Source organism: Palaemon carinicauda, unplaced genomic scaffold (genome assembly GCF_036898095.1).
Source record: "Palaemon carinicauda isolate YSFRI2023 unplaced genomic scaffold, ASM3689809v2 scaffold10, whole genome shotgun sequence".
Lineage (NCBI taxonomy): Eukaryota > Metazoa > Arthropoda > Malacostraca > Decapoda > Palaemonidae > Palaemon > Palaemon carinicauda.
In genome coordinates, this window is record NW_027168482.1 from 657,420 (window position 1) to 677,500 (window position 20,081).

At 43.9% G+C, this 20,081-nt stretch overlaps 1 protein-coding gene across 8 annotated transcripts in view; it reads right to left on the bottom strand.

Annotated features, from left to right (window-relative positions):
- LOC137635197 (G patch domain-containing protein 2-like) overlaps positions 1–20,081 on the bottom strand; it is a 784,198-nt gene that overhangs the window by 637,058 nt on the left and 127,059 nt on the right. For 6 of the 8 annotated variants that reach the window (XM_068367662.1, XM_068367661.1, XM_068367660.1 and 3 more), the window contains exon 2: positions 16,211–16,457. In XM_068367662.1, coding sequence (XP_068223763.1) covers positions 16,211–16,457 — 247 coding nt within the window. The remainder of the gene's footprint in view (positions 1–16,210; positions 16,458–20,081) is intronic. The other 2 variants (XM_068367664.1, XM_068367658.1) reach the window with 1 other exon arrangement.

The window sequence follows — 20,081 nt, forward strand, 5'->3', positions numbered from 1 at the left end:
ACAAGTCCAGCCAGCATCTTGCCAGCTAGGGTAGTGGCCGGCAGCTGCCGGTTAGGTTAGTACCCAGCGGCACTAGCCGAAAGAGCAGAGAGAAAGCAAGGAGTGAAGGATGATGTAAGGGCTCTGTCTTACTGCCTTCCTCCAGAATGAGGGTTCAAATTGAAGGGGAGAATGTATTGTTCAGGCTTCCACCCATCCACAACCATTGCCGGTCTCTGCTGGCCAAAGGTTTGTGAATGGCAGTCCAAGACAGGACTGAAGAACACTCTACAGTATAGGGGATCCTCTGCTGGCGGACGACCCAGCCGGCAGAGCTCTCCCGGAGCCTTGCATCCATAAGGGTAAGCTGAGCGACTAGGCCACTACAAGCCGAAGCCCAAGCCGGCCCTACAACCTGCCGGCAAGTGGTGATATTGTAGAACGACGGCCAAAGGGTTGCGATGGCTAGGCCATCACTAAAGGACAGAAGGGGGAAGGGAAAAGGGTCCTGTAAGAGGTGTGGAAGGAGCCGGCAGGGGTTGCCGGTCCTACCACACCCTAAAGAAACTCTGTTTCAGTAATTGGCGCCATCCTAGGCAGCAGGAGAATATCTATTCTCCAGCCTAGGGTCTGACAATACAGTTAAGGGGCAGGCAGCAATCTTGCCACCACCCCTAACCAAGAGAGAAACAGAGTTCCAGTGCCGGCACCATCCTAGGCAGTAGAAGAATGTTTATTCTTCAGCCTAGGGTCTGCAAGCACAGGACTAGTCTACTAGACCACAGGGAGAAGGATCATATAACCCTTCAGGTGCGGTCTAGGGAGGTCTAGCCTCCTATGCCGGCTGCGTAATACGACAGGTGAATGACTATTCACCCTGCCGGCCAGCTGTCGGCACAAGACTATCTACTCCCTTATTATTAAGGCATGCTACAGAAGGATATTTCATATTTACTAAAAGAAATAATTATTACTTCATCTATCATTTTCCAATTAGCATATTAATTCCAATAATTTCATTTAAAAAGCTTCTCACATATTTAATTTACTTGTACTGTGAGTTGAATTGCAGAACGTTAACCAGAGTTTCATTCATGTTAACAATGCATGATATTTCATAGTTTTTAGCTCTGTGGTGCTCAATTATAAAGCCTCAATAGACTTAGCAAAGAAACAAATATCTAATTTATTACAGAGAGAGAGAGAGAGAGAGAGAGAGAGAGAAATTTGAATGATTTGAAGTTTTCTGGGCATTTGACATCAAATAACAGACACCTAACACCACCTCTCTCTCTCTCTCTCTCTCTCTCTCTCTCTCTCTCTCTCTCTCTCTCTCTCTCTCCTTACCTTATTGCCTTATTTTATGTTTGGGTTCCCCCAGGTCCCTCAGTATGAGGCACCTCGTTATCCACCAGAGAGTTGCTAATGCATCTTCCGGTGTATTTTGCATCTTCCAGTCTTGGACGGTCTGGGATGCATCTTAGTTATTTATCGAGCTTATTCTTAAACACATCTACGCTCACTCCTGATATGTTTCTTAGAAGAGCTGGCAGCAAATTAAATAGTCGCTGCATTATCGATGCTGGTGCGTAGTGGATTAATGTCCTGTGCGCCTTCCTTAGATTTCCTGGTATATTTTTTGGCACTATTAATCTACCTCGGCTTGCTCTTTCTGATATTTTTAGCTCCATGATGTTTTCAGTAATTCCTTTTATTTGCTTCCATGCTTGTATTATCATGTAGCATTCTCCTCTCCTTTCTAAACTGTATAGTTTTAAAAATTGCAGTCTTTCGCAGTAGTCAAGGTCCTTAACTTCTTCTATTCTAGCAGTATAGGATCTTTATACACACACTATTTGTGCAATATCCTTTCAGTAGTGTGGGTTTTAAAGTGTCTGAATAACATTCCCATTTTTGCTTTACATTTAGCCAACAGTGTTGCTATTTGGTTGTTGCATAACATATTCCTATCTAACATTACACCAAGGTCTTTAATTGCTCCCTTGTTTGTGATTGTCTCGTTATTAGGTCCCTTGTATGCATATACCATTCCTTCTCTGTTTCCATAATTTATTGATTCGAATTTATCGGAGTTAAATACCATCCAATTTATCTCCGCCCACTCATATATTTTGTATAGATCTCTTTGTAGTGAGTTCCTATTTTCATCACAAGTAATTTCTCTACTTATTCTTGTGTCATCGGCAAAACTTCTCACTACAGAGTTTTCAACATCCCAGTCTATGTCTGAGATCATAATAACACACAGCAGTGCAGCTAATACTGTACCTTGTGGCACGCCAGATATTACCTGAGCTTCCTCTGATTTCTCGTCATTTGCAACCACTATCTGTTTTCTGTTTTGCAAGAATTCTTTTACCCATTTTCCTATCTTTCCCACAATATTATGCTTTCTCATTTTTTTCTCTAATATATTATGGTCTACCTTGTCAAAGGCTTTTGCGAAATCTAGATAGATCACATCTGTGTCTTTTTCATTTATCATATTTTTGTATATGTTTTCATAGTGTGCTATCAGTTGGGTTTGTGTACTTTTTCCGGGCACAAAACCGTGTTGACCTATATTAAAAAAATTATTTTTAACTAAATGATTCATTATTTTCTTTTTTTATTACCCTCTCATACACTTTCATAATATGTGATGTTAGACTAACAGGTCTATAAATTGCTTGCCTCTAGTCTTGATCCACTTTTGAAGATAGGGGTTATATAAGCTAATTTATGTTTAACATATATCTCCCTCATATCTACACTTTGTCTTAGCAGTATTGCAAGCGGCTTCGCGATAGTGTTTGCAGTTTTTTTTAACAAAATCGCTGGAACTCCATCTGCTCCGGCTGCCGATCCATTTTTAATTTTGTTTATAGCCTTGACAATATCTGCTTCATTAATATCTATATCCGTTAGATATTCAACATTTTATTCTCTCATTTGTTTCATTATTTTCATTCGCAATTCTTGGCGTGAACTCACTCTTATATTTTTCTGCTAATATGTTGCATATTTCCTTTTTTTTCATTCGTTAACCGTCCTTCAATTCTTAGAGGGCCTATTTCTGATCTCCCTTTATTCATCTTTTTTGCATAGGAGTAAAGTACTTTGGTTTTTTTTTTTTATATATTTTGAAGTGTCCTTTCTTCTAAGTCCCTTTTTTCATTTTCTTTCGACTGTATAATCTTTTGTTGTGCATTTTCTATCTTACATTTTATTTCCATCATTTTCCACACATTTTTTTCTTTTGCAAGATTTTTCTTCCACTTTCTAATTTTCTGAAATAAGATCCTTCTGTCTCTTGGTATGCATGTCTTTTGTTTATTGTTTTTTTTCGGTACATATTTTTCAACAATTTTCTCCAGTATTTTGTACAATATGTCCGTATTTACCTGTATATCATAACATACAAATACATTTTTCCATTCTTTATTCAGTTCATTTATTTCTGACCATTTTATATTCTTACTATAAAAATTATATTTCTGGGTCGACCTGTGACGCCCGGTGAAAAGGGTCCTTCTTATCTCTTTTCTGATATAAATACTTCCAAATATACCAGAGAAAGTTAAAGCATGGAATGCAGAGGTTACTACCCTCACGCGAGAACCCTAAGGGTGTCGTGTATAAAGACAGGGCGTGTGATAACCACTATTCACAGGTCGTCTTCCATTTAGATCAATCCTTCCTCAAAAGGAGAGCCGCCCTAACGGCACCAACTGAACTCACCTGATCCACTCAGCGACGCCTGCCTCGAGCGCCCTCTACACATCCTTCTGTTGGACTTGTACTAACGACGATTGCTTTGTTTTGTTGTCGCTTTTTAGCTGTTTTTTTGTGGATTTCTTCATCATGGCTGAAGCTCTCCTTACTCCTGCACCAATGTTAAGTACCATAGATTGTTTTGACAGTTTTTTAAGTACCGGGCAAATTTGTGTTAAGCAATTGGAAGTGTTTTTAATACGTTCGGCTTTGTGCCTTCCAAGGCCCACGCGGCCATTTTTATTGTTTACGCTCAGTGCGTTTTCTTTTTTGCTATTTTGTTGCCCTTTTGGTACTTTTGTCTTGTTAGGTTCATTTAATCTTAATTTAAGATTGTAGGCTGCATGCCTCTGTTTTTGAACCGTTTATTATTATTGGTGGTACTTATTAGTCGTTTACAAGTCCGTTTACAGTTAACGAAGGATAGCGCTCGGGGTTTTATTACAGTTTAGTACCGCTGCTTCGGTAGGCATTTTATCGTTATGATTCTTTTTGACTGTGTTCCATTCCCCTTTCGCTATTCTTCGTTAAGCTTTTTATTATTTTTTTTTTTTTCGGACAGATGTATTTATAATTTTGAGGTTCGTGCTTGTTTAGATTGTTCGTTGTAACCTCCGAGTCCGAGAGACTGGAGTTCCCGTTTTCTTTATTATAGACTCGGGGGCTCCCTCTCTCTGTCTCCCCCTTCTGGGATTTGACGTCATAGATGAGTTTGTTTAAGGTTACGGCGTTCTTTCTTGGCTTATAGTTGGTTTTGATCCTTTTCGTGCTCGAGTCGCTTATAGGTACTCGGCCTGCCTTGCGCGGCCTTATGTTCCACCCTTAGTTCCACCCTCTCCTCGCTCCGGCCTGGGAGTTGGGTCGGGACATGATTCATACTCCGCCATGAGTTTTACTCTAGAGCCGGGAACGCTCATTACCTAATAATATTGCGCCCCTTCGACAGGGAATCCTCCCATCGATGGCTCTCCGCACCTTGACTCCGGCCACGGCCCTTAGTACACACGAATCTAAGGTACGTACCTACCTTCCCCCCTTTTTGGTTGTTTTACTCTCCGGTATGTCCTACCGGAGTTCTATGGGAATTTATTACTACTTCGTGTTATGTATCCCTTACTAGGGTTAAGGATCTATTACCACCGTAAACCCCCCCCCCCCTTCATGTATGCCGGGCCTCTGCGCCCTCCGGCGCTTTCCCGTTAGATAAGCCATATTGTTAAAGTAATTACTCCGGAGCTCCGGCTCCTACATATGCACATTCCATATTAGAATCTCTCATAGTATATTTTTATTTTGTAGTAATTACGACGGAGCTCCGGCTCCTTTAGTTACACGACCTCAATTCGGCACATCAACTATAAGCTTCCTTGTCTTTACTGTTATTTTACTTAGTAAAGCCTGTAGGAAACTTTGTACTTATTGATCCTTTTTATTACGGAAAGTACGCTGTGCTGCCAAGGGCTGTTCCGCAACCTTTCTCGATCCGGTAGGCCATGACGTCTGCCAGTCGCATGCCCACCGTGCGATCTCTTTTGTCCGGGAGGATGGCCAGTCACCCTATATGATCTGGTTCCCGGAAGCATGTGCGCTCTGCTATGAGCTTTCATCCATTCTCCTCAATGATGAGGTAAGGTAGCGATGTTATCTGCATGCTAGTTTTTAAGGCTCCGCTTTATATATTTGGTTGTTTGTGTTTTTATTGCTTTTATATGGCGACGCAGTGTATTCAGATATTATCCTAATCCTTACTGTTGTAATGTTTCCCGTCTGCCATTCTAAGTTACCCCTCCTTTTTCAGGCTGACAAGGATTCACTCCGGACGGCCAAGACCAGCCTCCGCTCCTGGGTGTCTGGTTTCGGACGAAATGTCCCGACCGGTTGCCTCTACCTCCTTGATACAGACATGGCCTCCCGGTTATTCCCTGGTTCCTCCTCGGCTGCAGTACCTCTGGAACAAGCTGCCCCCATCATTGAGAGTATCAGGGCGGCCCTTCCGGTAGAACAGGAACACCTGCTCTCCGGAGACATCTCATCCTTGGACATTCACACCGAACCAATGGAGGAGCAGGTGAGTGGTGTGGATATGGCAGAAACCTTTCTTTCCCCTACTCCGTCCTCCTCTTACTCTTTCCACGGCTTTGACAAGCCTCAGGCTTCTCCTTGGGAAGGTTCCGTCTCGGTCCGTCCCAAGGTGAAGCCTATTCGTAAGAATAAACCCAAAGCAATACTTCAGCTTCGCCACAGTCTATATCTACGGTCCCAGGACCTTCCTCAGCCCCTGACGTTCCAATGCTTTCACGCATCCCCTCCTCGTCCTAAAGGACAGAAGGGTAAGTCCGCTAAGTCCAAGGCTTCCGCTGTAGGTAGCTCCTCGGATGTCCAAGTAACCTTGGAATTCATTCAAGATATGGTGGAGTCGAAGCTGCTAAGACACTCCGGGGTCATATCAGAGCTGAAGGACATGGTGGCTAGCCTCATAAGAGACAAGTCTCACCCTGATCCGTCCCCAGTTCCTGATGCACTGAAGCTTCCACCCTTCGATAAGAATAACCCTTGGAGGTTCGCGAAGCATGCCCCTTATTTGGATGGTACGCTTACGATTGAAGGGTTGGGGACCCGCCCTCTAGACGATCTGGAGTTCTTCCCTCCGGACCTCCAGTTCCCCTTCAATGGCTTTGTTCATTTACGTGAGCATGCTTTAGTACGGATGGACAAGGTCCCGAAGGAGACGATAATATTCCCGAAAGAGCAGGCCCAAGCTGTCTGGGCCCGTACTCTGGCGGAATGGGGTTGTACTAATTCTAAGTTAACCCCCCACAAAGGAGCGTATACAATCTTTATCACTCCTCCGTCCATCCCGTCTCCGCTTACTGACAAGATTGCGGAGTTGACTATCCAGTCAGTTAAGGACGGCATCCCCATGCCGACCCTTAAGGAAACGGATCCCACCTCTCTCCTCGTCCCTGGCACCTCGGCGCTCTGGAACGAAGCTTCTTCTACGTTTACAGTGGGTAAATTAGACCCTGATTGCGCTTCCTCTCTCTTCTCGGAAAGACTCCCTAAGATCCCGGACCACTTATTGAAAGTAGAGATCGAGGCGAGAAACCGACTGGCGAGAACTCTCAACTCTGTAGTTACCTCAGAGCTGATAGCTTCCTTATACAGCGACGAGCCGCTCTTTCGAGTGCAGGCAAAGAACCTCCTGCAGTCGTTCCAGTCGGACCTACATGACTTCTGGACTGCGAGAACTAATAGTCGGAAGCATGTTCTCGCAGAAGCCTCTATTCGGCATGAGCCCAACAGATTCATCGCATCCTCCTGTTGGGGTAAAACCCTGTTCCCCCAGGAAGAAGTCGATAAGGTTCTCCAGGATGCAGCGAGGGCTAATCAGAACCTTCAGGTTAGATGGGCCTCTCAAATGAGCGTAAATTTGAGAACATGCCTCGTCAACCCTTCTCAAAGAAAAAACAAAGGTCCTATGTTCCTTACAAGACGGGTAGAGGCCAACTCCATCATTCCGCAGGCCCTCAATCCTCAACTCCCTCTACGTCTAAAGCCGCCCCTCCTCAACAGATTGTCTTCCTCCCAGCTCCCCAAGGTTCCCAACCGACTTTGGCTACTTCTTGGATGACCTCCCCTGCCTTCAATCAGGCGTACGAGACCTCAGGTTCCTTTCGAGGATACCCTAGAGGCGGCACCAGGGGTAGAGGTCAGTTCTGCCAACGAGGCGGACCTAGAGCCAGAGGTTCCCGAGGAGGACGTGGGGCTAAGTTCAATCCCACGCAATGAAGCAACTCCGGTAGGGGGGAGACTCTATCAGTTTCGGGACCAGTGGACCTTCAGTCCTTGGGCCCACAGTATAGTCTCCAAAGGCCTGGGCTGGAAATGGGTACTAGGTTCTCCACCTCCGATAGTGTCCTTCTTCCAGAAGCCCACTCCCATCCTAGAGGAGTACACCAAGGACCTCTTGACGAAAAAGGCAATAAAGAGGGTACGGTCACTGAAATTTCAAGGCCGTCTGTTCACGGTTCCCAAAAAGAATTCATCGGCGTTGAGAGTGGTCCTGGACCTGTCCAAACTGAATTCTTACATTCTTTGCGACAGGTTCCGCATGCTGACTATCTCTCAGGTACGGACCTTACTTCCCCGTGGGGCCGTCACCACCTCTATCGATCTTACAGACGCCTATTATCACGTCCCAGTAGCAAGAAACTTCTCTCCTTACCTCGGCTTCCACCTAGGCAGGAAATCTTAAGCGTTCAAAGTGATGCCGTTCGGTCTCAACGTTGCTCCCAGGATATTTACAAAGCTCGGGGAGACGGTGCTAGAACAGCTCAGGAGCCAGGGGATCATGGTGATCGCATATCTGGACGACTGGCTCATCTGGGCACGGACGATTCAAGACTGCCACAAGGCTACAACCAAAGTGGTTCAGTTTCTGCACAAGATCGGATTCCAAGTCAACTTACGGAAATCTCGCCTTCAACCAGCAAGCAAATTCGAATGGTTAGGCATCCACTGGGACCTCACGAGTCACGAACTGTCTCTTCCTCCCAAAAAGGTCAAAGAGATAGCTTCGAAGACAAGACACTTCATCAAAAACAAACATATTTCACGAAGAGCCTTAGAAAGAGTTCTAGGCTTACTCCAATTCGCTTTCGTGACAGACCTCTTATTGAAAGCCAAACTCAAAGACATCAACCGAGTTTGGAGAAAGAGAGCTACAACCCGATTACGAGACAAAATATCCAAGATCCCCTCAGTCTTAGTTCGTCGCCTCCGACCGTGGTCGAAACCAGAGAACCTCTCCAAATCGGTTCCTCTGCAATTCCCTCCTCCACGTGTGACGATTCACACAGACGCGTCTCGCAGTGGTTGGGGGGGGCTATTATCAACACCAGATGTTTCAGGGCTCTTGGTCCCCTGCGATGAAACAGTTCCACATCAACGTGTTGGAGGCCATGGCAGTGTTACTGACCTTGAAAACGACTATCCCCTCCACGCTCCACCCACATCAGTATAGTCTCCGACAGCACAGCGGTAGTTCACTGCATCAACAGAGGCGGATTGAAATCTCCCAATCTCAATCAAGTCCTGGTCACAATCTTTACCTTGGCAAACGAAAAGAACTGGTTCCTGTCAGCCACTCACCTCGCAGGAGTCCAGAACGTGATAGCGGACTCACTATCCAGGACGAAACCACTAGAATCAGAATGGTCACTAGACGCAAATTCATTCCGGTGGATTTCCAGACTTGTTCCAGGTCTCCAGGTAGACTTGTTTGCGACACAGCTCAACCACAAACTTCCCTGTAACGTGGCCCCGAACCTGGACCCTCAGGCTTGTGCTATGGACGCACTAACGCTGGATTGGAACCGTTGGAGGAAGATTTACCTGTTCCCTCCGGTGAATCTTCTGATGAAAGTTTTACCCAAGCTACGCTCCTTCCACGGAAAGGTGGCTTTGGTAGCACCTCAGTGGCCAAAAAGCAGCTGGTTTCCTCTCCTCCTACAGTTGAAACTTCGCCCGTTCCGGATCCCATTCCCCAAGCTGACCCAAGTGGTCCAAACACGGACTGTGTCAGATTCCTCAAGGATAGCGCAAACCCTAACTTTGTGGATTTCATGAAATTTGCAGCCCATAAGAATGCAAATATTGATCCGGAAAATGTCCTCTTTATTGAATCAGACAAGAGGGACTCCACGACTAGACAGTATGATTCGGCAGTTAAGAAGCTAGCGGAATTTCTTAAAAATTCAGATGAAACTCGAATAACCCCGAATCTGGCCATTTTGTTTTTTTGGTCCCTTTTTGACAAGGCCTCGCAGCTAGTACTATAACCACAATCAAATCAGCTTTGAAAAAGATCTTCTATGTGGGGTTCAATATTGACCTCGCAGATTCCTATTTTTCATCCATTCAAAAGCCTGTGCTAGGCTCCGACCTTCTGTTCGTCCAAAAAAGGTTTCGTGGTTTCTGAACGACGTCCTCAAACTCGCGTCAGACACTGTTAAGGAATCCTGCTCTTACATATCACTGCTTAGGAAGACCTTATTTCTCAAGGCCATGGCCTCAGGTGCTAGAATTTCGGAATTACTGCTCTCCCGTAATCCTGAAAACCTAGATTTCCTTCCGTCAGGAGAAGTCCTGATCTCTCCAGATAGAGCTTTCTTAGCCAAGAACGAGGACCCACAAAATAGGTGGTCCCCTTGGAAAATTATTCCTCTTCCCCAAGATGCTTCTTGTGTCCTGTCGCTACACTCCGCGCCTTTTTAGCGAGGACTGCGTCACGCTCATCTGGACCCTTGTTCCTGGAACATCTGGGTTTCAAAATCAACACCAAAAAGTCTCGACTGTCTCCAGCTCAGAAGTTTCTATGGCTGGGAATCCATTGGAACCTTCAGTCACACCGACTTTCAATCCCTCTGAAGAAAAGGAAGGAAATAGCGTGATCTATCCAGACACTCCTAAAATCCAAACGGATTTCAAGGCGTCAACAAGAACAAGTGCTCGGCTCCCTCCAGTTCGCCTCAGTGACAGACCCAGTGCTACAAACACAGCTAAAAGATGCATCAGGAGTCTGGAGAAGAAACGCATCCATTGCTCGAAGAGATCTCAAGAGACCTCTACCAACCAGGCTTCGCTCACTCCTAGCCATGGTCGGAGGCAATAACCTGAAAAGATCAGTTCCTCTTCAACCACCACCTCCGTCGGTCACCATCCACACGGATGCTTCACTAGAAGGAGGGGGGGGGTCACTCCCATCAGCGACAACTTCAAGGAACGTGGTCTCCCCTATTCAAGACATTTCACATCAACAACTTGGAGGCCATGGCAGTTCTTCTTACTCTGAAGAAACTGTCCCCTTGTCCCTCGATCCACATCCGTCTAACTCTGGACAGCGCCGTTGTGGTCAGATGTCTCACAAGATCGCCCCAACTCAACCAAATGTTATTGCCCATCTTCCGCCTAGCAGCCAAGAAGAGATGGCACCTCTCAGCAGTTCACCTACAAGGATTCCGCAATGTGACGGCGGACGCTCTATCGAGGACAAGTCCCATAGAGTCGGAATGGTTCCTAGACGCAAGATCATTCTCCTTCATCTCCCGTCAAATCCCGGAAATGCAGATCGACCTCTACGTGACGAGCGACAACAATCAACTTCCTCTTTACGTGGCCCCATACGAGGACCCCAGAGCGGAAGCGGTGGACGCCATGTCCCTGGATTGGTACATATGGTCCAAAGTTTACCTGTTCCCTCCACTCAACCTTCTGCTGAAAGTCCTCACCAAGCTGAGAACCTTCAAGGGAACAGCAGCCCTAGTGGCACCCAAGTGGCCCCGGAGCAACTGGTTCCCTCTAGTCATGGAGCTACAGCCCAAGATGATCCCTCTGCCGGACCCAGTTCTCTCCCAGCAGGTTCAGAAGTCGACTGTCTTCGCTTCATCAAGGAAAACCCAAGACCTTCATCTCATGATTTTCTCTCCCTAGCCGTGAAGAAAAGGTTTAGAATGTCGAAGAAATGTTTAGACTTCCTAGAGGAATACAAAAAGTCTACCAGAAGACAATATGAGTCATCCTGGAAGAAGTGGGTGTCCTTCGTCAAGGCAAAAAATCCCACAGAAATCTCTATAGATTTTTGTCTGTCCTTCTTCATTCCAAATTCATGGACAAGGCTTAGCAGCCAACACGATTTCCACTTGCAAATCGGCCTTGACGAGACCATTACTTTACGCCTTCCAGATAGACCTGTCCAACGACATCTTTAACAAGCTTCCAAAGGCATGTGCTAGACTCCGTCCTGCACCTCCACCGAGACCCATCACCTGGTCTCTTGATAAGGTGCTCCATTTTGCCTCTAGTCTGGATAATGAGTCTTGCCCTCTGAAAGACTTGACTCAAAAAGTGATTTTCCTTTTTGTTCTCGCCTCGGGAGCGCAAGTCAGTGAAATAGTGGCTCTATCTAGAGAAGAGGGCCAGATACAGTTCGCCGAAACGGGGGAACTTACCCTCTTCCCTGACCCAACGTTTCTCGCCAAGAAAGAACTTCCCACTTCCCTGGAGAATCTGCCCTCTGAAGGAAGATGTCTCTCTATGCCCAGTGGAGAGTCTAAAGGTCTATCTTTGAAGAACTTCAGACTTTGGTGGAGGACAGCTCTTTAAAGGAGAAACATTGGGATCTGATTTGTCACTCAAACAACTAAGGGCGAAGATCACCTACTTTATTCGCAGAGCGGATCCTGACAGTACACCCGCAGGTCATGATCCCAGGAAAGTCGCCTCTTCCCTAAACTTCTTTCAAGCGATGGATTTCAAAAGCCTTCGATCTTTCACAGGCTGGAAATCCTCAAGAGTGTTCTTCAAACACTATGCGAAGCAGATGCACGAACTGAAGCGTTATGTGGTGGCAGCAGGTAGTGTGTTAAAGCCTGCTGCCTAGTGTTGCGCAGAACAGTGAGTTATTTCGGGACTCTAACTCAACGGGTGCCTGTGTTAATCCTAGTGCGAAACATAGTGATTTTAAGTGCCAACTAGTGACACGACGGACTGTTCTTCTACAAGGTGAAGTAACAGACTTGAACACGTGCCACATGTTTATTTGGAGATGAAGTGTATTTAAGACTTTAAAAGACCTTATAGTTCCTTTGGAACTTATGTGTGTAATGGCAAGTTCTTCCTTTTCAGATTCCACACCCATGTCTTCTGTAGTCTTTAGTCTGTTTGTTAACTAAATTTTATTGAAATTTATTTACCTTACTTCATATTAACTCAAAATTTTATTGAATGAAATAGAAATTTTGCTACCATATGCGTCTTATTTCGCCCTACTATATGAAATAAATTACTGTTAGAGAGTTTTCTTACCCCTATTATTGATCATTATTATAATCTATGTTATAATATTGCTCCTATTTGATAAATACTCATCTAAGAAATGTGAATTATTTGTTCCAACACAATTACTTAACTTTCCTGATCTGTCTACGAGACCGGCAAGATCTTCGTCTACAGGTGAGTTTCTTCATCAGGTTAGCTTCAAGATGTTCTTTTCGTCTAAATAGGACTTCCCTGCCAAAGAGGCAGGAAGCCATGTCATAGTATATGCTATTGGAAGTGACATGTAACAGAGATGTCACGGTCTCTAAGGTCATCAGACCAAAGGAATATTGTTTAGAAGCTGAAGGCACTACTAAAATGGGAAAAATCCACGATACACTAATTCTCTGGTACACTTCCATCAGGACGTCATGGCTTGAGCCCAAAAAAACGGATTTTGAGCGAAGCAAAAAATCTATTTTTCGGTGAGATAGCCATGACGTCCTGATGGACCCGCCTTGATTCTCTATTCTAGCCTGGCAGGCCCTCCCTTTCTTATTGTATCATGGAGGCTGACAGAAACGCCAGAAGGAATGAGGAAATGGCGCGCAACGGTGACGTCAATAAAGATGGCGGCCAGCTATGGCGACCGGATGTTGACATCGCCGAGAACCGTAACAGTAATGAAGGAGGAGAGTTTAGTAAAGGCTCCTCCCATACTTGCCACACTCCCCCTCGAAGCGTAAACGCTTTGTGGGGTACAGATAGCTATGTGGCGTGTCACAATATCCTAAAGGGAAACCTCATGGGTACTCGCGCCAGAAGTTAGAATTCTGTGAAACCTTTAGTTTAATTCTCTGGGAATATCTACTGTAGTCATATATACCCTCAGGAAGCTACTGAAGGAACCTTCCATCAGGACATCATGGCTATCTCACCCATAAATAGATTTTCCGTTATATATATATATATATAAATATAAACTTAAGAGAAATAATACTCAGAGTTAGGACAGCAAGACAAAAGTAAGTTGATAAAATTAAGAGAAGATCAAAATAATATTGAGCAGAAGAAATAGAGGAAAGGGAGAGAAATTTAGAACTTGGGGAACAATTTCCCCAAGTTCGAGAGCCCTCTTGCCAGTCACAATTCTTCAATAATATGAAAAAATACCACATGACAGCATCAAGTCAATCTCTCGTTAAGAGGGTTTTCTTACCGAATCGAGATATATCTCCAGGTGCGATCGTTCCTACCTTCCTCTGAAGAAACTTTCAGATCTTAAAATAATTTTCTGTACCTCCTGTAGATTGAGCAAGAAGCCACATTGGTAGTTTTGGCTTTCTTTGGGATGGCATATCTATTTCTGTCTTTATCAATCCAGTCTGCTTGTCTGTAGACATCCAAATCTTAGGTGCCCCATCACACGGAGGACCCTTAATACTCAAATTACCTACTTTAATATTTACAATATTTTGGCTTGCATTGAATGCTTCCTCATGACAATTAAATGATATCCAAGAATCCCTTTTATCATCTTGAAGTTTCATTCTAATTTCTTTTATTAATCCGTAGCATTCAAATATTTCATGCAGCACATCATAATTAGCTTCTAATGGGATTTGAGTAATGTGCAGGATTTTCTATTTCCCTGTGTTGCCCAAATTACCTTTTTTTCAAATGTTTGAGGAATAGTCCTTTTAAGTTCCTAAGTCGTCAACGGAATTTTCTTTAAACAAATTGCCAGAAGTCGTCAACAGTGCCGGGGGCGAGTCAGCATATCCAGGGGAGGGGGGGGTCGTTGTCACAAGAATCCAGTAGAAAAAAGATAAGAGAAATGTGATATTTAAAATTGTTTGATTCACCTGCTTGAGAACATTAAGGCATCACATGTTGGGAAGGAAATTTGCATTCTCCACTACCGGCACAATGAAAGTATACTTCCCAGATGGTCCACTCCATACCCTACACGAAGGATAGCACCAAACCAGATGTAGAGGCCCAGGTATAAGCTGAAACCACCTGTTAAGACTGAGACCAAGAAACTATGGAATCATCCTCCCCATATATGTAATGATGGCCTTCCAGCCAAAAAGCCGAGAGTCCTACCCCAAGCATTGGATCCCCATGGATTCCGAAGACACAACACTTGAGAATAGTTCCGCCAAAAAGGTCCAAACCATCTTCGGGATGGCTGAGATCATCCAATATTCTCACTTATAGCTTTGAGCACAAATACCTCGCAACCGTAACACCTTTCCCGTTCATCAAAGCAGGCAGCAATAACAGATGTGGAAACATTTTCAAGTGACAATAACAGATGTAGAAACATCCACGCCATAAAAAAAGAAAAAGAAAGACATACATATATATGTAAATATATACACATATACATATGGGAAATTTTACGCATAGGGTTGGGACAGTAACATGAAAGAAAGTTTATAAAATTAAGAGAAGGTTGAAGTAATATAAAGAGGAAGAAAAAGATGAGAAAGAGAGAAATTTAGATTCGAACTGGGGGAGCAATTTCCCCAAGTTCGAGAGCCCTCTTGCCCATCACCAAGTTTCAGCACGGGAATAAAATGCCATGCTGAAGCTCAATGACTTCATCAAGGCATACTCTCATTAAGAGGGTACTAGGGCTGACGCCAAAGTATAAGTATTAGGGATAAATTCATGATCACTATGCCCAATGGGCAACAAAACAACTAATGTTTCATTAATCTGAAAACTTTTATTGTGGGCATCATCCTCAGTTACCAGAGTTACAGGGAATTCCAGTAAACAAGGATCAAAGTGGGAGAGATTATGCGTCGCATGAAGCAGCTTCCGTGTCTTGCCCTTGAGAGAGGAAGAAGTGGAAGGACATCTATCTCTCTTAGCCGCCTTCTTGCAGCAGTCCACGATATTTCCCCCACTGAGGGGGGGAGCAACTTCCTACAAAAATCACACCATGAATCAAAACAACACCACTTACCTTGGTAGTTCAGGCATAATAGGTGCAGATCTAAGTTGAACAGGCTCATGAAGGTACCAGATGGGCACCCATCAAGGCCAGAACAATTCCACATCCTACCAGAAAAAGCACTCATATTAACAATGCACACTAAAAAGAGAAAGTACTAAAAAAGGAAAAGGGCACTTTTTAATTCACCATGGAGTTGTAATGTGGAAGAACTGTCAGCGAGTAACCAGAAGGAGAATGTGGAGCACCCTGACCCACTGTGGAGATACGGTTGGTAACTATACCCTGTTGCCAGTCAAGAACTTCTTTTCTGGCAGTAGCAGAATGACTTAGGAGTAAACCCATGTAAATGACTTTGAAGTTTGTATCCACATAAAAAAAAAAATTCAGAATAGATTTATCACCATATATCTTATTCATTTACAAATATAAAGTTGTCTTGTTGGAAATCTTTATAAGAGTACATTACCTGTATACAGCAACATGCAGAAGGCTAAATCCCAATATTGGATACTTACATACCAAATATCATCCAACTTTCCAAATGAAATTATTTCATTTTTTTTTTTTTTTTTTTTAAGTGCCGGTTAATCAAGAGTGTCAGATAAGAGGGAGTTTACTGTTATGCATCAAGTTACATATCCTAAAATAAAAATTAGGTTCATCAGATACCTGCGATTATGAGGTCTCATGGGTGAAAAGTTTTCATTGACTGAATCTGACTCAACCAAAGTAGAAGGTGCTCTATGATGTGTCAGCAGTTGAGTTCTCAAACGGGGTTCAGGTGGGGGACTCATATCATCCGAGTCTGTTAAGGGTATGGACGATTTGTTGTCTTGTGAAAGTAGTACTTCACCAATACTACTGGATGAATCTTCGCTCAGCGCGCGGTTATTTGACAAGACTGTTGAAAGAAAGACTACACAATAAAAGTTTAATTGAATCTAATCACCTTTTAAAAAGGCCTTACTGTACTATGACAATTATCTATTACTTTAAAATCTAAACCAGCGTGGCTTTCAGCACTAATGTTACACTGTATTGTACAATTTAGTAAATCAGTTTGAAGTTCAATTATTTTGAAAAAACATGCTGATCAAATTATCGATCTTAAACAATATTTTACTGGTACTGTAATATCAGAAATTTATAATATTAATTTGCCTTTTTCCTTACTATACAAACCTTCGTCCTTTAATAGGAGTATGACTTTAGTAACATTGGAATAGCAGGTAATCTTTCAACAAGGTACAGTAAACTGGTTACATGTTGGGGGGTTGGTAGGACCCCACCCATCCAACTGGTGGAGCAATCCTAACTTTGACATTTAACCTAGGACTTGCAGGTTGATAGAAGCAGGCAATGTAATTAAAAGAACTTAGATTTGTATAGCTAGGAAAACTGTGAATTATGATTAAAAATCTGTGACTGGTTAACTATCCCAGGAAATGCCAAAGAACTATGGTCCTGGGGAGGAGTGAAAGTTTTGACTCCTGTCGACCTCCCAACTACCGAGGCATGAAGATGTCACAGAGAACTGGTAGGTAGTCACTATAACACAAACTTGATTGCAAAGAAAATTTATTCAGGCAAGTTATGTACCTGCATTTAGTGTTCGGTCCAGCTCATAATGGCATGACTGCTGCACCCCAAAAGAGGCGAAAAAAAGATAGTTAAACTGTCAAGAGATTCTTACCTTTCACTCTAGACTAAGGTAGCAACAGCTTTTTTATGAAAGATGTTACTTGTCCCGTGACGGAGCTAAGATCACTGCACAAACTTTTAAGTGGCTACCACAGGTCCAAGGGTGAACGTATTTAGGAATCTGTGGTCATACTCCATAAAGTAGTGGGTGGTGAAGGATGTCCGACTTTTCCATGCTTCTTCCTTCTGCACTTGCACTACGGATAATCTTCCTGATCTCAGACTTTGTGAGCTCACGCTTGAGGGGTGTGATTACGCGATGGTCTCAAAGACATTATGAAACTGCATTCTTAGATATCTCTTTCTTAATCCCACCAGTGTTGAGAAACAGCCTGAAACAGGTTGTGCCAAAGTGCCTTCAAAGGACAGGGAAGCAGGTCATTCAGATGGCTAGTCACATCTTAGAGGGAACAAATGGAGAGAGACTCGAACATGGGGTCATGGATGGACGAGTTTTGAGTCTTGGCCACAAACTACAAGATGAATGTAAAGGAGACCTACTTCCATCTCCCTGATTGACTCAAGACATAAAGTCCATGCAGCCCGCATACTGTCTTTGCAAAGACCAAGAATAGTATGAACATCGTTTAAGTGTCCAATCTCTATCTGACGCTCTCCTTTAAGGTTTGTATGTAGACTACTTGAAAGAGCTGAGAACTCTCACGACGTCCCAAGCTATAGTTTGAGTTCTCTGGGAGGGCAAGACTTTGGAAGCTGCTCATGAGCATGGACAGTTCCCACAAGGAGGAAAGGTCTACAGTAACACTATCAGCCTGAAAATCTGGCTCAAGGATGAGCGATACCCTTTCACCGCGGAGACTGAGAGGAGCTTCTCTCAATGAATATTAGCTTTCAATTGCAGTGGCTCCAACCAGAGTTAAGTATCCCATGTACAACACCAACACCAGAAGATGGCTCACTTTCCCAGCAAGACAGTTCCGAAAGATTTTCAAAGACATCCAGACATCTGTGCAGCCTCACGAAAAACCTTTAACTCAGAGATGCTGGATAGCCAGTCAGTCAAGAACCAGGTATCTCACAGAGCAGATGGAATTGACAAGAGGAGGTTGGCCCATTGAGGTAATTCTCTCGGTACCTCGACAAGTAGTATCAGCAGATCTAGTAACTATTCAGCGAGTGGCTACCGGAATTGAGAGCCACTATGGTCATTCTGATATTCAAGGTTGTCAACAGTGTTGATTACTTGACGAAGCAGGCAGAAAGAAGAAAAGGTGTTATCATCCAGGTTGTAACAAGAACGTTGGAGGGAATTCTCCATTGTTGTCAATGGATCTTGGACCAGTGAGCAAAACACTGGAAGCTTCTTGTTCAGCTGGGTGGTGAACAAGTCAACCTATGGGGAACAATGAAAGGTAAGAAGCCTTTTCACCACCATGGAGGGTAGTAAGGACCACTACTACTACCACCTGGTTCTAGCAGCTAAGTGTGTCTACTAGTATATCCCTCTTGCCTGGAATGAACCTTACTGATATAGATCTACTACAGAGTCAAATGCCCAAGTGTGTGGCTTCTTTATCAATTCACAAAGGGACAGTGAAACAGTTCCTCCTTTCCTGGTGACATAACCACAATGCTAGTGTTGTTGCTCATTAACACTACTGAGTGCCCTATCAAAATGTTGGAAAGTTTACAGTGCTAGAAAGCCTTCTCACATTTACAAAAGGATGATGTGTAGGAGCTATCTTCTTCGGACCATTATCCCGAAGTGGTCTGGTCCCCCCAAGTGCTCACACCAACCTTTCTTGAACGTATCTGTAAAAGGCAGAATTTCTAGAGATGGAGAGCAGCGTGTAAAACTCAACCAGATAGCTCCTCGCTTCTTGCTCCACAGGAACCTGAAGGAGGGGGGATTAGTGGCTACTGACCAGTGACACTTATGACACCACAGTAGCAATTTCTAGTGGTTCAATAGAAATGAGTTTCTCTAACAAAAAAAAAAAAGATGTCCCAGATGACTTCGCTACCTCCCTGAATCTGTTGATACAATGGTTTGATGGAAACTCTCTCACTGTGTTCTTTATAAGCTGTCCCAAGCATTCCACCTGTCTCTTGGGGAGTGAGACTCTACTTTTCCTGATTAATAGCAGTCTATTTGGATCCTTGAGCATCTACCTCCTCAAGGACAACAGGATCTGCCAGTAGGCGATTCTTGTGTGAGTGGGTCTAAGCTGAGACAAAAGTAAATACTCGCATGAACACTTGGGGAGCGGTATACAGTCTGGAGCACAAGGCTTGGAACTGGTACAAGACTCCCTCGAGGACAAAACGGAGGTAATTTCTGTTGAACCGATAAATTGGCATTTGAAAATACGTATCCTTGAGGTACACAGAAAGTATGAAGTCTTCCTTCCTGATGGCTGCACGCACCATACTCTCTGTCTCCCCATCTTCGACGAAGTTTGTTGAATATCCTTGTTTAGAGGAACAACTGACTTCAAAATCCCGAGGACCCATCCAGAACGACTTTTAGCGCTTTCTTCTCCATCATCGCTATCACTTCTTCTGTAAGCACCAAAACTTTAATTGATTTTGGAGGGTAAGAGAAACCTCATCGGAAAATTAGTAAGGGGAGGATGAGATCTGATGTAAGGAAGGTAATGTCCATCCCATAAGACCTCTACCAATCAACTTCATGTACTGTGTTGCTGCCCAGTTGCCCAATAAATTGATAAGCATCACCAACTTGTGACAGGTGAAGGGGACTGCCAATCCTAGCATCCCTTCACCCTTTCCTACCTCTACTGCTTTTTTTTTTCTTTTTTTTTTTTTTGGCAAGAAGGGGATAGGGGGTGAAAGTAAGGGACATTGTCTCCATTCT